We start from the raw sequence: 13,970 nt of genomic DNA, 5'->3' as shown, positions 1-13,970 counted from the left end.
TAGCACTTGTACTGGCAGGTAGCATAGCTAATTTAAATTCAGGTATTGACTGTCCTGAACTAGTGTTTATATACAGTCACACAGGGAATTTGAACTTCCTGGCTTGTTCTGAAATTAGTACTTCATTTCAAATTTTGTGCTGACTCGGTGGGGAGGGAATTTGGCATCGTATTTTCACATTACTTCACACTACACACAGGGTAACAAGTTACTATATATTTCTTTCTCTTCTAAACCCTAATGTGAAAGGTTTTAATGCCAAGCAGCATGAAGGCCAGAACAATCTAAAAGTCAACATAGTTCCCACAGTATGAGTTCAACCACAACAGACATCCCATCTGTATTTCATGGTATCCCTTAATAACAATCAATAATACATTAAAGTTAGCACTGAACAGTACAAAACGAGCACACTACAGAGGCAACTGCAGCTATGCCTCAGCTCTGTAGTCCCCATGCAGAAAAAGCATCTTCTATTTTGCATCAGTGAATAAATATCTGGGGTTAATATTTGCAGATAGCTGGTTAATTAGCTATTTCTGTTCTTCACGCTCAGCAAATAGTTAATTGCCTTCAGACATTTGCAACACAAGCCACTAGGTACAGCAATCCATGTGGGAAAGCAACAGGGAGCTGTCTGAAGAGACAGGCAATGTGACATGGGCACAAGGAGATGCTTCTTTCTCTCACTCTCCTAATATTAAGAGGAATTTAATTACTCCATGGGTTAATTCAGAGCTGGAGGTTTTTTTCCACTCAGGCTATGCAGAAGCCTAACCACGTAATGTAGGGGCAAAAAATCTCATGGATTAAAAACTGACAGAGAGAGAAAACAAGCTAGATGAACTAACAGGGCATTTAACAGAACAAAAATTAACTCTGTGTCTTCTAACTGCAAACTAGGACTGATCCTGCAGAAGTCATAAATGAATTCATGACAGTCAAGACCCGCCAAAGAACTGTGAGAAATGCCAGATACTTTCAAAGTTAGCTGAGCATGCACAAGAAACTCAGTATTGACAGATAAATCCAAGAAAATGTGTATTAGAAGGAATAATTTGAACCAATCAAACACGTTACTGGTGTCTAAATTAAATGTAGCCACTCTGGGACACTTCAGCATCAGTTTGAAGGGGGGGGGCGTGGGAAGAAGCATGTAATGAAAGGCAACATATTTCCAGCACAGACTGCAACGGGATTTGTTTAAAGCAGATTATATTTTTGGATGCACCAGGCATGGGACAGTAAGATCATACAGTTCCACTGAGAACAGTGTGTTCAACTCTGAAGTGTCTGTGTATCTCCAGAAAAATTTAACAGCGGTAAAAGGAGTTCAGAGATCAGTGATGGGATTAGCAGAAATGTGGAAAAACTTCCACTAAAAGCAAGACTGAATGGATTGAAATTTTTTGTGTAAATAAAAGAGAGGCATGATAAAAAGACCATAAAGTAATCATAAAGATTATTTTGAAGTTATAAAGATTATGTAAAAGATCATAAAGCAAGTAAGGACACATGATTTTTTTCATTCTGTTACCAGATAAATTAAAACAAACAAAACTGAATAAATTAATGACAGAAAATTAAAAAAAAAAAAACTTGTATGCAGGTTAAATTAATCTATGGAACTCCTTCCCACTACATGTGATTGAGCCAGAAGTTCACTTTATAAACTGATTTGATGTTTGTGTACCTATAAGATTACCCAAAGACAACTTTGAGGAGGGGGGAATATATGCTTGAATTTGTATGATGGTAATTCATTGCAAAGTACAGAGAACATATGAAAAGAACAAGAATTTTCCTGTACAAGCAAAGCAACATTATTCTGTATTTGCCCATGAAATTTTTTTTTATTTCTGCTTTGCTCTGAGAAGCAATTGTTGTTAGGCTGTCTGTAGCAAAGAGATTAGATAAGGTGGACTAATGGTATAATTTGCTGTGATAGGACAATGATTGCATACTTGGCCTATTAATGTGTTGTTGCTTTTAAAATAACATTCTCTTCTGTTATGGACAGCCACTGCAAGAAATGTACTTAACTAACTTTATTTGCAGTGGAGTATTTTTCATTAGGACAGGTTGGAAAGATATCTCATGATTAAGTGATTCAGAAAGAGCTCCAAAGAAGAAAGAAATATTTTTTACACCCAGACCAAATCCTGATAATTTCAGCTCTAAAAGAAAATTATAAGTAACTGGCAGAAAGAAATCAGAAGAAAAATGGAAATCCAACCTTTACTACAGACACTAAGATATACAGACCTTTGTACAGCATTATAGAAGATGACAGTAGCAGTCTGGGGTATGTATGGACACCATAGTTTTACCCTGGGAAGTGCACACTTTTATAAACACACACATACCTGCCCTTTTGTTACTGTCCACTGCACCCCCTGTGCAAGAAACCCAGCCTCACACCACTGTGGCTTCCTTCCTAACACTGCTGTTGGATAATGTCTCTCTGAGCTCTTGTGAGCACGAACAACTTCAGACTCCACCTCTAACCCTCCCCACTATTCGAATTCTTCCTTCCCAACTACCAACACTCTATTAAGTCCATGTAAAAATGGACTAAATATGCAGACAGAAAGACAGACATATGAAGTGAAGAACTTGTTATGCTTAATTATAATTCTATGTTAGACATACTACAGGCCAACCTCTCACTCACCTCTGCTTGGTTAGAGACACATTGGAGTTTTTTTTTCCAAAGCCATGCTCTGTTTCCCAGTACAGACAGTATTGACCTTACCTTCTAAATCTATTAGGACAAACAACTACTAGAAGTACAGGAAAGACATTTGCTTAGTTCTTGTTGTGGACACATGAGGCATAAAACCTTTGTATCTGGAGTGTACAAAAGCTGAGTGAACTGGAATGCAGGCTCTCTGCACCATGAGATTTCAGAGTCTCCCTTTATTGATCACCAACTCAACTCTTCCTTATCATAAAAACTGTTACTTACACAGAACTCTTCAAAACCAGCATAGCTCTTGTACTTTGTCTGTCCGAAAATGCTTTGGGTAAACCATATCATCTTTCATGATTTTGAGGTAGCTGAGGCCACAGAATTTGAGCTGCTCAGTGAAAAACTCAAGAAATAAAAGAAAAGAAATATCCTAGCAAGACTACTTGGATCCAAGCCCTACATGTAACATGTTGAGTCAGACTTGATCCCACAAAGTTATTTTTGTTTTTCAAGAAATAAAAAAGAAGACAACACAAAAAGAAAATAAAAATCTAAGTGACTACAGAGTGTCTGAGAAAGGATTTGCTCTTTCTCAAAAATACTTGTAAGCAGTAGTAATGACTAGGTACAAAATTTTCATTCCTTGAGTTCTATAAGTCACAGAAATTCACATGTTGTGAGGATATTGTTGAAGCCTGACACACTAGAAAACACACCAGTGGAGACAGGAACAGAGAGACAGAGCACATTGGCAGCATATCCAATTCATGATGACCTATGAGACTACCTCAGTAAATCAAAAAGTGACAAAGGATATCCACAGACTAGGTACAGCACCTATTACTGAGATGCATCTGTAACAGGGTTAGACCCAGGGGACTAACAACACAATAGTGTTTTCAAAATCTGCCCAAACTCTAGGTCAGAAATTTGGCAAAATTAGTCCTAAACTATTTTCTGTGACCTGTGATCTTTGTCATCTGAGAGCTGACTTCACAAGATCCCTTCCTGACATATCCCAGGATTCCAGCTTCCTCCTGGGTCAAGATTTTGAGTCACAGAAGTTTCTGAACAAATAAGGACATAAGGTTTTCAGAAACACTTGCAGTCTGGACTCATTTTTTTTCCACCAGCTTTATTCTTCCTAATTTCCAGTCATTCATTAGCTGCTTACATATCTGCAAATGCCAAAGGTTGTTTCCAAAATAGTAACATCTAGATATTAAAGCCATCTTATTTCAGTAGTAAAGCAAGCTTTTTTCCATGCTCTCATCACTAGCACACAGAAGAAGAATAGCACTCATAGCACAAAGAACAAGAATACCAAGATCCTCCTTAGACTTTGTTTCATTGTTCTAGTTGTAAAAATACTAAGTTGCTGGTCATTCACAAAGTGTTTATTCAATTACAGAATGGTAGTATTTTTTTCCTCAATCTATTTCCCATAGAGCAAGTTTTTGTTGAGGTTACATAGAAAACAGGAGCATTGTTGTCTGAATGGTATGAAGCTGAGTCAGGGGAAGTTCAGCTTGGACAGCAGGGAAAGGTTCTTTACTGAGAGAGTGGTTGGTCACTGGAACAGACTTCTCAGGGAAGTGGTCACAGCACCAATGCTGTCAGAGTTCAAGGAGCATCTGGATGACACTCCTAGTCATACAGTTAAATTTAAGGTAGTCTTGCAAGGAGCAGGAAGTTTGGTTCAATAATCCTTATGAGTCCCTTCCAACACCAGACATTCTGATTCTGTGATTCTGTGAATAAGAAACACCCTTCCTTCACCTTTACCATTAGTTTCCAGAGTTTTGAATTTAGGATAAGGATAATATGAATCACAGCTATTATGATACTTGAGCCACTTGCAACATCTTAGGATTTTCCATGGAAAACATCATTTTTAACAAAGCTGTTTGGACACAACTGACCTCCTCCCACCTAAGAACTGCTATAGGTCCACACATGAGCTTAGGATGTCAATGGAAAAATTCTGTATGTGCTAAACAACTTTAAAGTCAAGAGATGTAGACCTCTGCAATCACCTGATAAAGTTCTGGAAAGAGTTTCCACTGCTGGCCTTTATTTTAAAAGTGTCATCTTGAACTTCCTCTAAGAGTAATATAGTTTCTGTTAAAGGTTGGGGCACACACTATCCCAGAACAACAGATTTGGTGCTGTCTTTATGTGTAAAGATGGTTCTTTTCTCCAGGAGCAGTGCAAAGCAGGAGTGCATGTTTTTGATCTTTGAGAGAGTTTACAAGGGAGAACAGGGCTTACAAATAAATAACCTCTTTGGGCAGAACATTGAATACTGTCCCTACATGCTAGGCTTCCTGCACACAATCCACCAATAAATCAACACTTATACATTCATGTATTTTACACATGTGAATCCTGTGAATAGCATGGTTTGATTAATACTCTAGGATAACAATTTTAAATAGAAAAAAAACACCTTTTTTTTTTTTAGACAACCCTGGTGGTCAAACATCCACTCTTGGAATAAGGATAGTATGATACTATTCATAGCTCCCATTAGCAATGTTTCCTATTCATGCATATAATCAAGGAGTACTGCTCATACTCCTTGTATATGACAAAACCATTTTTTTCTGTTATTGTAACAGCTACTGCAGTAGGATGCCCAAGGCATGGGAATCTGCACACTTCATCATTCCAGGACTACCTTTGCTCAATTTTTGTTTTCTTCAATACCCCCTGCCTTCAAAAGCTAAGGATTATTTTAATGCCTTCCTTCCCACTGGTAGAGTAGAACACACAGTTTCCCCCGAGGCTATGGTGCACAATACACTGTGTATCTGTCTGCTGCAGTGCTGAAGGGTTGGCACCTTCTGCTGCAGACCAAGGGGGTAATTTCTATGACATCCTCCTTCATAGCTGTCCACAAAGCAAAGGTCTTGAAGTTCTTAGCAAAGCTGCACTTTCTTTTATGTATCAGCATGAGGTTGTAAGATCATCAGTCTGCACTATCTGCCTGTATTAAGTACACCAGTCTAACAGGCAGACCATCAGGTTCAAAAATATTACATGCCACCACTTGTAATTTATGTTTTATCAACATAAAACCCCTACTCACATTTAGCATAATTAAGACCTATTTTCTGTAGTACTGTATTATAATTTACCCAAAAACATACACATGGAAGTTTATCCAAGAAAATACATCCCCTGCATTATGCCCAATCCTTGCTGAAGCACAGAAATTGCATTACTTAGTATTTCACACCAGTATCTTCACTATCCTTTCTTATCCTTTTTCTGCTGCAGTAGTACTCCAAAGGAGGAAAAAAAAGAAGAAATGCAGAAAATTAATTTGTCTGTCTAGCCATATAGACATATATACAGCCAATGCAGTCTCAAGACCTGTGTATCAAAAAGCTCACATCTGTCCTGTACATATGAGGTCTGTAAGATTTTACTTGCATTAATAAAAATCACAATTCTAGCATTTCGTGTGGATGGACCAGCAAATGCATAAACCGAGGGAAAATTTCTTCTAAATTACTTAGCAAAAACAATAGCAAAGCTGAAATACATGTATCTGTGTCAAAATACAACTTTCCTGCCATGTGTCAGCCTTTTTTACTTTTTTTGCTGCTCATTTTTAAATAAGTGGAAGAGAGTGTAGAGAAAAATCTCACCTGGGAGAGTCTGGCAAACTAATTACAATTTTAGAAAAGACACCTGTAGTGAGTTGCATAATATCAGCTAAAATCTCCTAAGGGTAACAAGAAAATCTATGTTGCAAGGCTGGGAGGGAGTGGCTGCTAAATCCATAGCTGCAATCTATTAATGCACACATACATATGCACTCACATTGACATAATACTCTTACATTCACTATACACTGCATCTCTGCTTTGAGTCTCAGTCAGAAATAATTACATATTTCTCTTGATGTCAGAATGAAAGAATTCCAGGCACAAAAAAATAGCTGTAATACAGCCATTTTAAGTGTGTTGAGCATACTGAATAAATGAGGCTGATCTTGCTGCTCTCTTGCCTCTCCTTGCTCACTTTTCCTGCTCTGCAAGAGGACCTGCTCCTTTGGGCTCCACTGGTACTGCCTCCTTTCCAAGAGCAGCCTCACACACCCTTACCCAGGACACACACTGGGATTCTGGACAGCATTTCAATGGAAGAACAGGAGGATTCTTTAAACTATGATTTGAGAACACCTCCCTGTTTCAGCAGTGTACCATAAGTGGAACACAAAATATGGTACTTTTTAACAGACAATCTGAGAAACAGATATCTGAATATCAAAATAAATGTGCATAAAATATAATGTGAAAATGTTTACTGTTTTATTTTAAATTTATCATAAAAAAGGATAATTTTGAAATTGCTATTTTACCAACGAACAATTTTCTTTTTTGCTAGTTTGGGTTTTTTTAGTTTTTTTTTAAATAAATATTCTTGTTTATACTGTACAAGGATATACAGTAGGCATATACATTATTTGTAGCTATGATTACACAATGTATGTATAGCTGTGACTAGACACTGGTTTCTCTTTATACATGACAGCACAACAGTATAATCTGAATTACAGTAATTAAAACTTGGAGTGGAAATTAAATTTCATAAAACATTTAAAGCCTTAAGTAAACTCAAATCTCAAAGGACTTTAAAAATTGAAATACCTTCTGTTCACCATATGAGACTTAAGTTGAGGAACAAATTAGAATAACTTTTGTTTATCATTGATAACAGTTTTCTTCCAAACAAACAAAAAGAAGAACATCAAGCAAAGCTTGGTTTGGCTCCTCAGGTGTGCAGACATATTCCAATTTCCTTTCCACAATGATTTTTATGCAAATCAATGCTGCACAATCTCCTGACCTCTTTTACCATCATACTGGGACAATGACAGTTAAATAATTGAATTGGCATTTTTGTAGAATATTTTATTTTATATTAAAAAGTTAGTGCAGGACAGTTTAAATGACAAGAATGTGACTTTCTGTTAATTCCAGGCTGATCAAGTACAAACATTTCATGCCAAACCAAGTAAAGCAAACAAAGTGATTTGGGCTGTAAGTCCATTCATCCCCATGTGCATATACTTCACACCCCCCTCAGTTGTTAATTCCTAACAACAATGCTTTCATCCAGAACAAGGATAATGAGAAAAAACCAAGCAGTATTCCTTGGGGAATGTTACACTAAAAGTTACCTAAGGTCTAAATCCCACTTGTGCCTCCTGCACGTGATAAAGATGAGCAAAGCATTCAACACTCCTGGATGATTTAAAATCCAAATATGCAAACAGCATTATGGAATCCAGACAGACTATTCTGCTTCACTGATGACAGATGCAGAAAAAAAGCTGGTCTGATTAATCTTTTGACTTTGAACCAGCAGAGAAGTGGACACCTCTCTTTAAAGAGCAATGCAGAGCCCCAGCTGAAGAGCAGGTGCTGCACGGTATTTGCCTTTCCTGCAGAGGATGCTAGCTAGCAGGACCAAGCAGCTGACCATGAAAATTCTTGGCCCTAAGTGACCCAAGAACAGATTATAAATCCATCCTATAAAATATAGCAAAAGCCCTGTTTGTTCTTCCACCCTTTCAACATGTGATGTTATACATTTGCGATTTTCTTATTTTATTGGGCTCTTTGGAAAGCTGTTTATGATCATTTGTGGGCAAAACAAAGGTTCATTGTAAACTCTCTTTTAAGTAAGTTGGAAGGTCAATATGAAACAAAGGGCACCACTTTCATAACTGCTTACATGCAAACTATGCTTGTGTGTGCTATATTACAATGCATTTCAGCAAAGGGATAGAGTCCTAGCTAATTACAAAGCTAACATATAATAGTATTGTATTAGAGCCCAAGAAATTCCTACTGAATTGCATACATCTGAAAATAGAAAGACATGCTTGTGCTGAAACTTAATTATCTTGGCAAAAACTGTGAGGGTTTGATTCTCAGAAGACATAAACACAAAGCTCTGCTTTACACTCACAAGGATCTAATTCTTTGTTTATTCAGACAACCTCCATCAGATAAAACTTACCATTTGGTTGGACTAATTTGCCTTCTTATTTATAGTATCTACAGCTAAGTAACACAATTACAGCTTGGTTAGTGAGCAAGAGAAAGAATGCTTCTGACCTACAAATGCAAGGTCTGAAAGAGACAATCGGTGTGCTCTGCCAGGTTAAAAAAGTTAATGCTGCTGCATTCCACCCTAGGCAAAGAAGACAAGCCTTTTCCAAGGACAGGTCTGACTGAAATGCTTTTTTATGGGTTCAAAGTAAAACATTATGGTAAAAGAAATGAATACAGCTTTGTTTGTTTCTTCCGTCATCGTTAGCAATAGACATAAGGGTATTCTGGTTTTGAGCCCATATGGAAAGACCATCAACACTTTCTGCTTCTGGGTCCTTTGCCAAAATACCATATCCCACATGCCTTTTACCTTAAAACATAAAAGAAAAGGTGTTGTTCTGGTCAAATAAAGAAATAATTTTTACTAGCGTACGTCTAATGTTAAAGCTGCCTAAATCCTGCCAAAGACATTACAACACCATCTGCAAAACAGATTTTCATTAAATTGATCAGTTTAAAGCTAAGCAGCTAGGCAGATGATGCTTTTGAGCTAACCTTTAACCTTTAACCTTCTTAAACTGAAATCAGGTCACACCTTTTGGGTAATATCTTTGCCACTTGAGAACATGGGAGGTAAAGTGATCTACCAAAATTTAAAAAACATAGCATTAATAGTGCTGAGGTTCAGCATTTTGTCAATAAAAGGAAGACTAAGGTAGTTCTTGCACAGCTGAGTATTAGTCTGCTAACTGCTGCCTCTCACTTTCCCTGAGCTCCTAAATAGTTGCAAACACAATGCAAACTGCAGTAAATATACAGTATTTAAGCAATGTCTGTCAAAGGTATTACCAGCTAATCAAATAATCAAATAATATTTTTGATAAACTAGCTTCAAATATTTATTTCTGATTAGCAATTGATCGTGCCATTCAGTTACTTGGTTAAGTAAATTTTATTTTCAGCCATTCTAGTTTACTTTACGAAAAGGCTATCCTGTACTTTTTTATTTATTATCAGAAGTATGTGGAAACTGTTTTATGAGCACAGGACATGATATATGTGGTTCCCTGAATCAAAAGCTATTTGACTAACCTACAAAATGGCTGCCTTAAGAGCAGTTCCAGCTATATATATTTTACATCCACAGAGACAGATCACCGTCCTGCCTCAGCTTCCCAAATCTGCAGAAGCTGAATGCTTCCTCCTGCAGAATGGAAATGCACTCTGTTGCTATAGAAGCTTTCTCTGTTTACTTGTGGAGTCACTGAATTCTTCTTGATGGATGCTGCCAAGAACTTGCGACTTTTCGGTGGTTTAATTTGCTAATACCGAGCCCCACAATTCCAAAAGTGAGTCTTTGGGAAATTCATTTAGGCCAAGCTGAGTTCACTCAGGGTAAGGCTGTCTTTGTTCTGGTTCTTAGCAGTCACATTACCAACACCATTTAAATACTCCACTTCTATAAGGAACAACCAGGCCATTTCTTCTTTAAATAACTTAGAAAACAGCTAAAGGTTCCACTTTGCCACATTTAGAATCTAACTCTAAAAGTGACATTTCCGTACTGCCTAAAATTATACAGCTTCAGAAGAGAAGCTCTGATGTTCATGGTTCCTTCAAAAGCTACAGCTATGAAAAGACATCCTTTTATTCCATCAATAGTTAAGCAGAGGGAGAAAAATCAAACTGTTCAGCAACATTTATAAAAAGAAAATTCACAAAACAATAACATTTAAATAAATATAAATGACTGAAGAAAAACTTTGAGGTACTTGACAAAGCAAAGGAAGAAAGTCACAGATTCTTCTGTGCTTTCAGATGGTTTTAGTATTAAACTTTTTATTGCTGAACCATATTCACAGCACCTTAATTTTAAAAGAATTAAGAGGAGCTGCTTGAATATAAACACAATTCATGAATATTCAATATTGCTCCCAAGGCATATATCTATTATTCATACAAATTAATGTTCATTTTTTCCTTAGGTGCTCTAAAAGTTTATCTGAATGTATCAAGAGAAAAAAAGTTTATAACTCTCTTGGTGGCAACAGCCTCACCAAGACCTGACAAAACTATCAAGTCTGGTAGCAGATTACTTAACAGACTTTCAAAACTGCATTTACTTCCATCTTGAGGCCTGAATGTACACTTACAATTAAAAGTAAATTTTTCTGGGTGATGTACAGAGGCATTACATTCTATTATAGAGTACACGCATCTAGAACATTTTGGGCATTTTGGACACATTGTCAGCATTTCATGCCAACCCCAAATCTTAAAAAATAACACTAATATTCTAACTAATATCTCAAACATGACACTTCTTCAAATTAAAATTGAAATTATATTATATGAAAATAGTGTATGTGCATGTGTATGCTATCTGCTTTCTAGAGCCATTAAACCTAGTGGGGATCAAATTTCCACGATTCTCTATGTCCCATGAGGGACAGAAACTTTCTGAGAAGCTGAGATACTAGCAATGCTAGGGACAAATCCTTTCAAAAATACATCAGGAGAGTTGGAACCCTATGGATAACAGCCAGACATTTCAATTGTCCTACTTAGGCCGTGAAGCCTAGAGGGTATCTGGGTGTTTATGGATTCCGTTTCCACTGGGATGTCCTAAACTGATTCAAAGGCTCCAAAGGCTGGTGATGGTCCCTTGCTATGTGTGACACCTCAACTACATAGATGCTACTGAACTCCCTCTAACAAACCAGAATCTGGCAAAGAAGCAGATTCAGCAGCAGGACATTTTCAGTGATGAGGGCCAAAAGCTAATACTAATAATGCTATTAATTCTCCCTTAGCATCCCACATCAAATAGTTTGTAGCACAGGTTGGAAACCCAAACATACCTGATTAAGATTTCTCTAGGGATCAGGTTAAGAAAAGTACTGTTTTGAGCAGATAAATTGTGTACCTTGTGACTATATATATATATATATATATATATTTTTTTTTTTTTTTTAATAAATAGCTGGCATCATATTTTCAACAGTCTCAGAAGTTTTGGCAGTGAAGCCATCTGAGAAAAGCTTGCTGCCTTCCCTTCACCTACTCTATCCTTCCTGTCTGTGGCACCATTTGCAGTAGCATTTCCTTGAATGGTGGCATTATAGAACAAAGAATTGAAATAATGCAGGTTAACACTCAACAGAAGCAAAACAGGACCAGGACCTGTTAACAAGACAAGACCAAAAAATGTGTTTTTTTGTTTTGCTTTTTTTTAAAAGCCCAGACTTAGAGTGTGGCTGCACAGTGTAAATGGAGGAAACAAGGAATGACTTCATGGATGACAGGGAGCAGGAACCTCTAAAGGGAGTTTTGCTGCTGAGGCAGGACACTCGCAGCTCTTTTTCATACTTTTCATAACAGGATTTTAGATCTCAAAAAAAAAGAGAAAACCCAGCAAAAAATAACACCCTCTAGAATTAAGGAAAAAATGCAACTAAATAAAATACATTATTAAAGTAGCAGAGCAGCCACCACTGTGGACAGTATAATAGACCAAAGCTTGTGTTACTGCCATTTTTGCTCACAGCAGAAGCACCAAGGTTACAACTATCAAGTTATAAAATGAACATCTATGTTACTGCCTGTGCAGGATGTGTTAGCTCAGACCAACCACTTGAACATGGCTGAACACCAGAAAAATATTATTTCTTGCTTAAACTAGAGGTCTGCTGAGACTTTTCCACATTTTTCTGTATGTACACGTCTTCAACATGATTAGAAAACCAGCATAGCTGCTGTAATCAGCAGACGACTCCTGATAGTTTAGTTATCACAGATTTCTAGTATAAATCAATAGATAACACTTGCAAAATGGATTTTCTAATCATATTTAGAGCTTGTTACAGTGACTAATGGTTTGCAATATTTCCTGAATTTTTATATCCCCTAGACAAAAGAAGTTTTTAATAAGTTACAAAGTTATTCATCTTGGAAATGAATGTGTTATATTTTGTACATGAACCAAGACAATCAAGCCAATCCAGTAAACACACTGCAGAAAATAAGTTACCCCATAATTAGGGTTTGGAAAAAGTCATGACAAGTTGTGTAATAAATGGTATTCATCACTCCCACATATTCATTATATCCACATAGTTTTTTCCAGTAAAGATAAAAATATAGTTGCCATTCTACTAACATATTTATCTACACCACACCCTTTCATGTTTGTGAAAAATCATTACTGGTTTGGAAAAGAAGGGCAGACAAAAGGATGACAGTGCTTACTTTTGAATATCCTTTGTAATAATGTGGCATATTGCATGTGCTTACTGAAAATACCAATGTAGAATAACTTGGCTGTGATACATAATGGCTCCAAACAGATACATATGCCAGAAAGTGATCTCCTTATGATTTCCCTATGCAAGGTATGGGAAAAACATCATTTTCCATAATCTCTGTCAAGCTTCTGATCAAAATGTAATGGACAAAGTCTGAAAATGTTATGAGAGATGTAAAACGCCTCTAGTTATTTATTACGAGAGAACTTTAAAAAGAAAAAACAACTTAGGGACCCTGTGTTTGCAGAAAGTGCCTCCTAAATGACCCCCCAGGCGACTCAACAAAACTCATCTGGATCACTCCTGCAGTTTTCGTTTCACTATATGCACGTTCAATGAATTTTACTCTGCTAATTAATCAAAGTCCTGTTTGATGAGCACAGAAAGGGTTAATTTCCCAGCCCATTGGGAGCTGGCTGGAGTTGCTGTCACAGACTTACCTTGTAGAGTTTCAGGGCTGCCTCGTGCCTGTGGTTGGTAGTGTGTAAGCGCAATTTATCCACGCTGTTGGTGTAATAGTCACAGGCGTTACATTTCAGGTGAACTGGGTTGCCAATGGCAATACACTTCAGCCTCCACTCATTAGTTTTGCCGCCTTCTTTAATGTGAGCCACCAGTTGGTATTTCTGCATATGTTTGTCAGTCTTGCAGTGGAGCTGGAAGTTCGCTTTGAGCTGAGTGTTGTAGTTGCAGAGCTTGCACTGGTAGATGTCTCCAATTACAGCCCTCCACTCCTCTTCGGGGAGTGAGCGCTCACTGCTCACATGCACACTTAGGGCCTCCAGGCTGTCAGAGGTGAATTTGTTGCAAACAGCACACTGGAATAGCTTCAGCGCTGGGTCACTGATATAAGGTGACAGCTCTCCTGCAGTAAGGAGGGACAGGTCATCACCCATTAGC

At 37.4% G+C, this 13,970-nt stretch overlaps 1 protein-coding gene across 6 annotated transcripts in view; it reads right to left on the bottom strand.

The window, feature by feature from the left end:
* The window catches only part of ZFHX4 (zinc finger homeobox 4), a 154,580-nt gene that overhangs the window by 108,056 nt on the left and 32,554 nt on the right, over positions 1–13,970 (bottom strand). For 5 of the 6 annotated variants that reach the window (XM_079300925.1, XM_079300921.1, XM_079300922.1 and 2 more), the window contains exon 3: positions 13,511–13,970. This exon is cut by the window's right edge and continues 43 nt beyond it. In XM_079300925.1, the coding sequence (XP_079157051.1) occupies positions 13,511–13,970 (460 nt within the window). The remainder of the gene's footprint in view (positions 1–13,510) is intronic. The other variant, XM_079300926.1, reaches the window with a different exon arrangement.

The sequence above is a fragment of the Erithacus rubecula genome (assembly GCF_903797595.1).
Source record: "Erithacus rubecula genome assembly, chromosome: 3".
Classification (NCBI taxonomy): domain Eukaryota; kingdom Metazoa; phylum Chordata; class Aves; order Passeriformes; family Muscicapidae; genus Erithacus; species Erithacus rubecula.
This window is presented reverse-complemented; position numbering and strand designations above follow the sequence as displayed.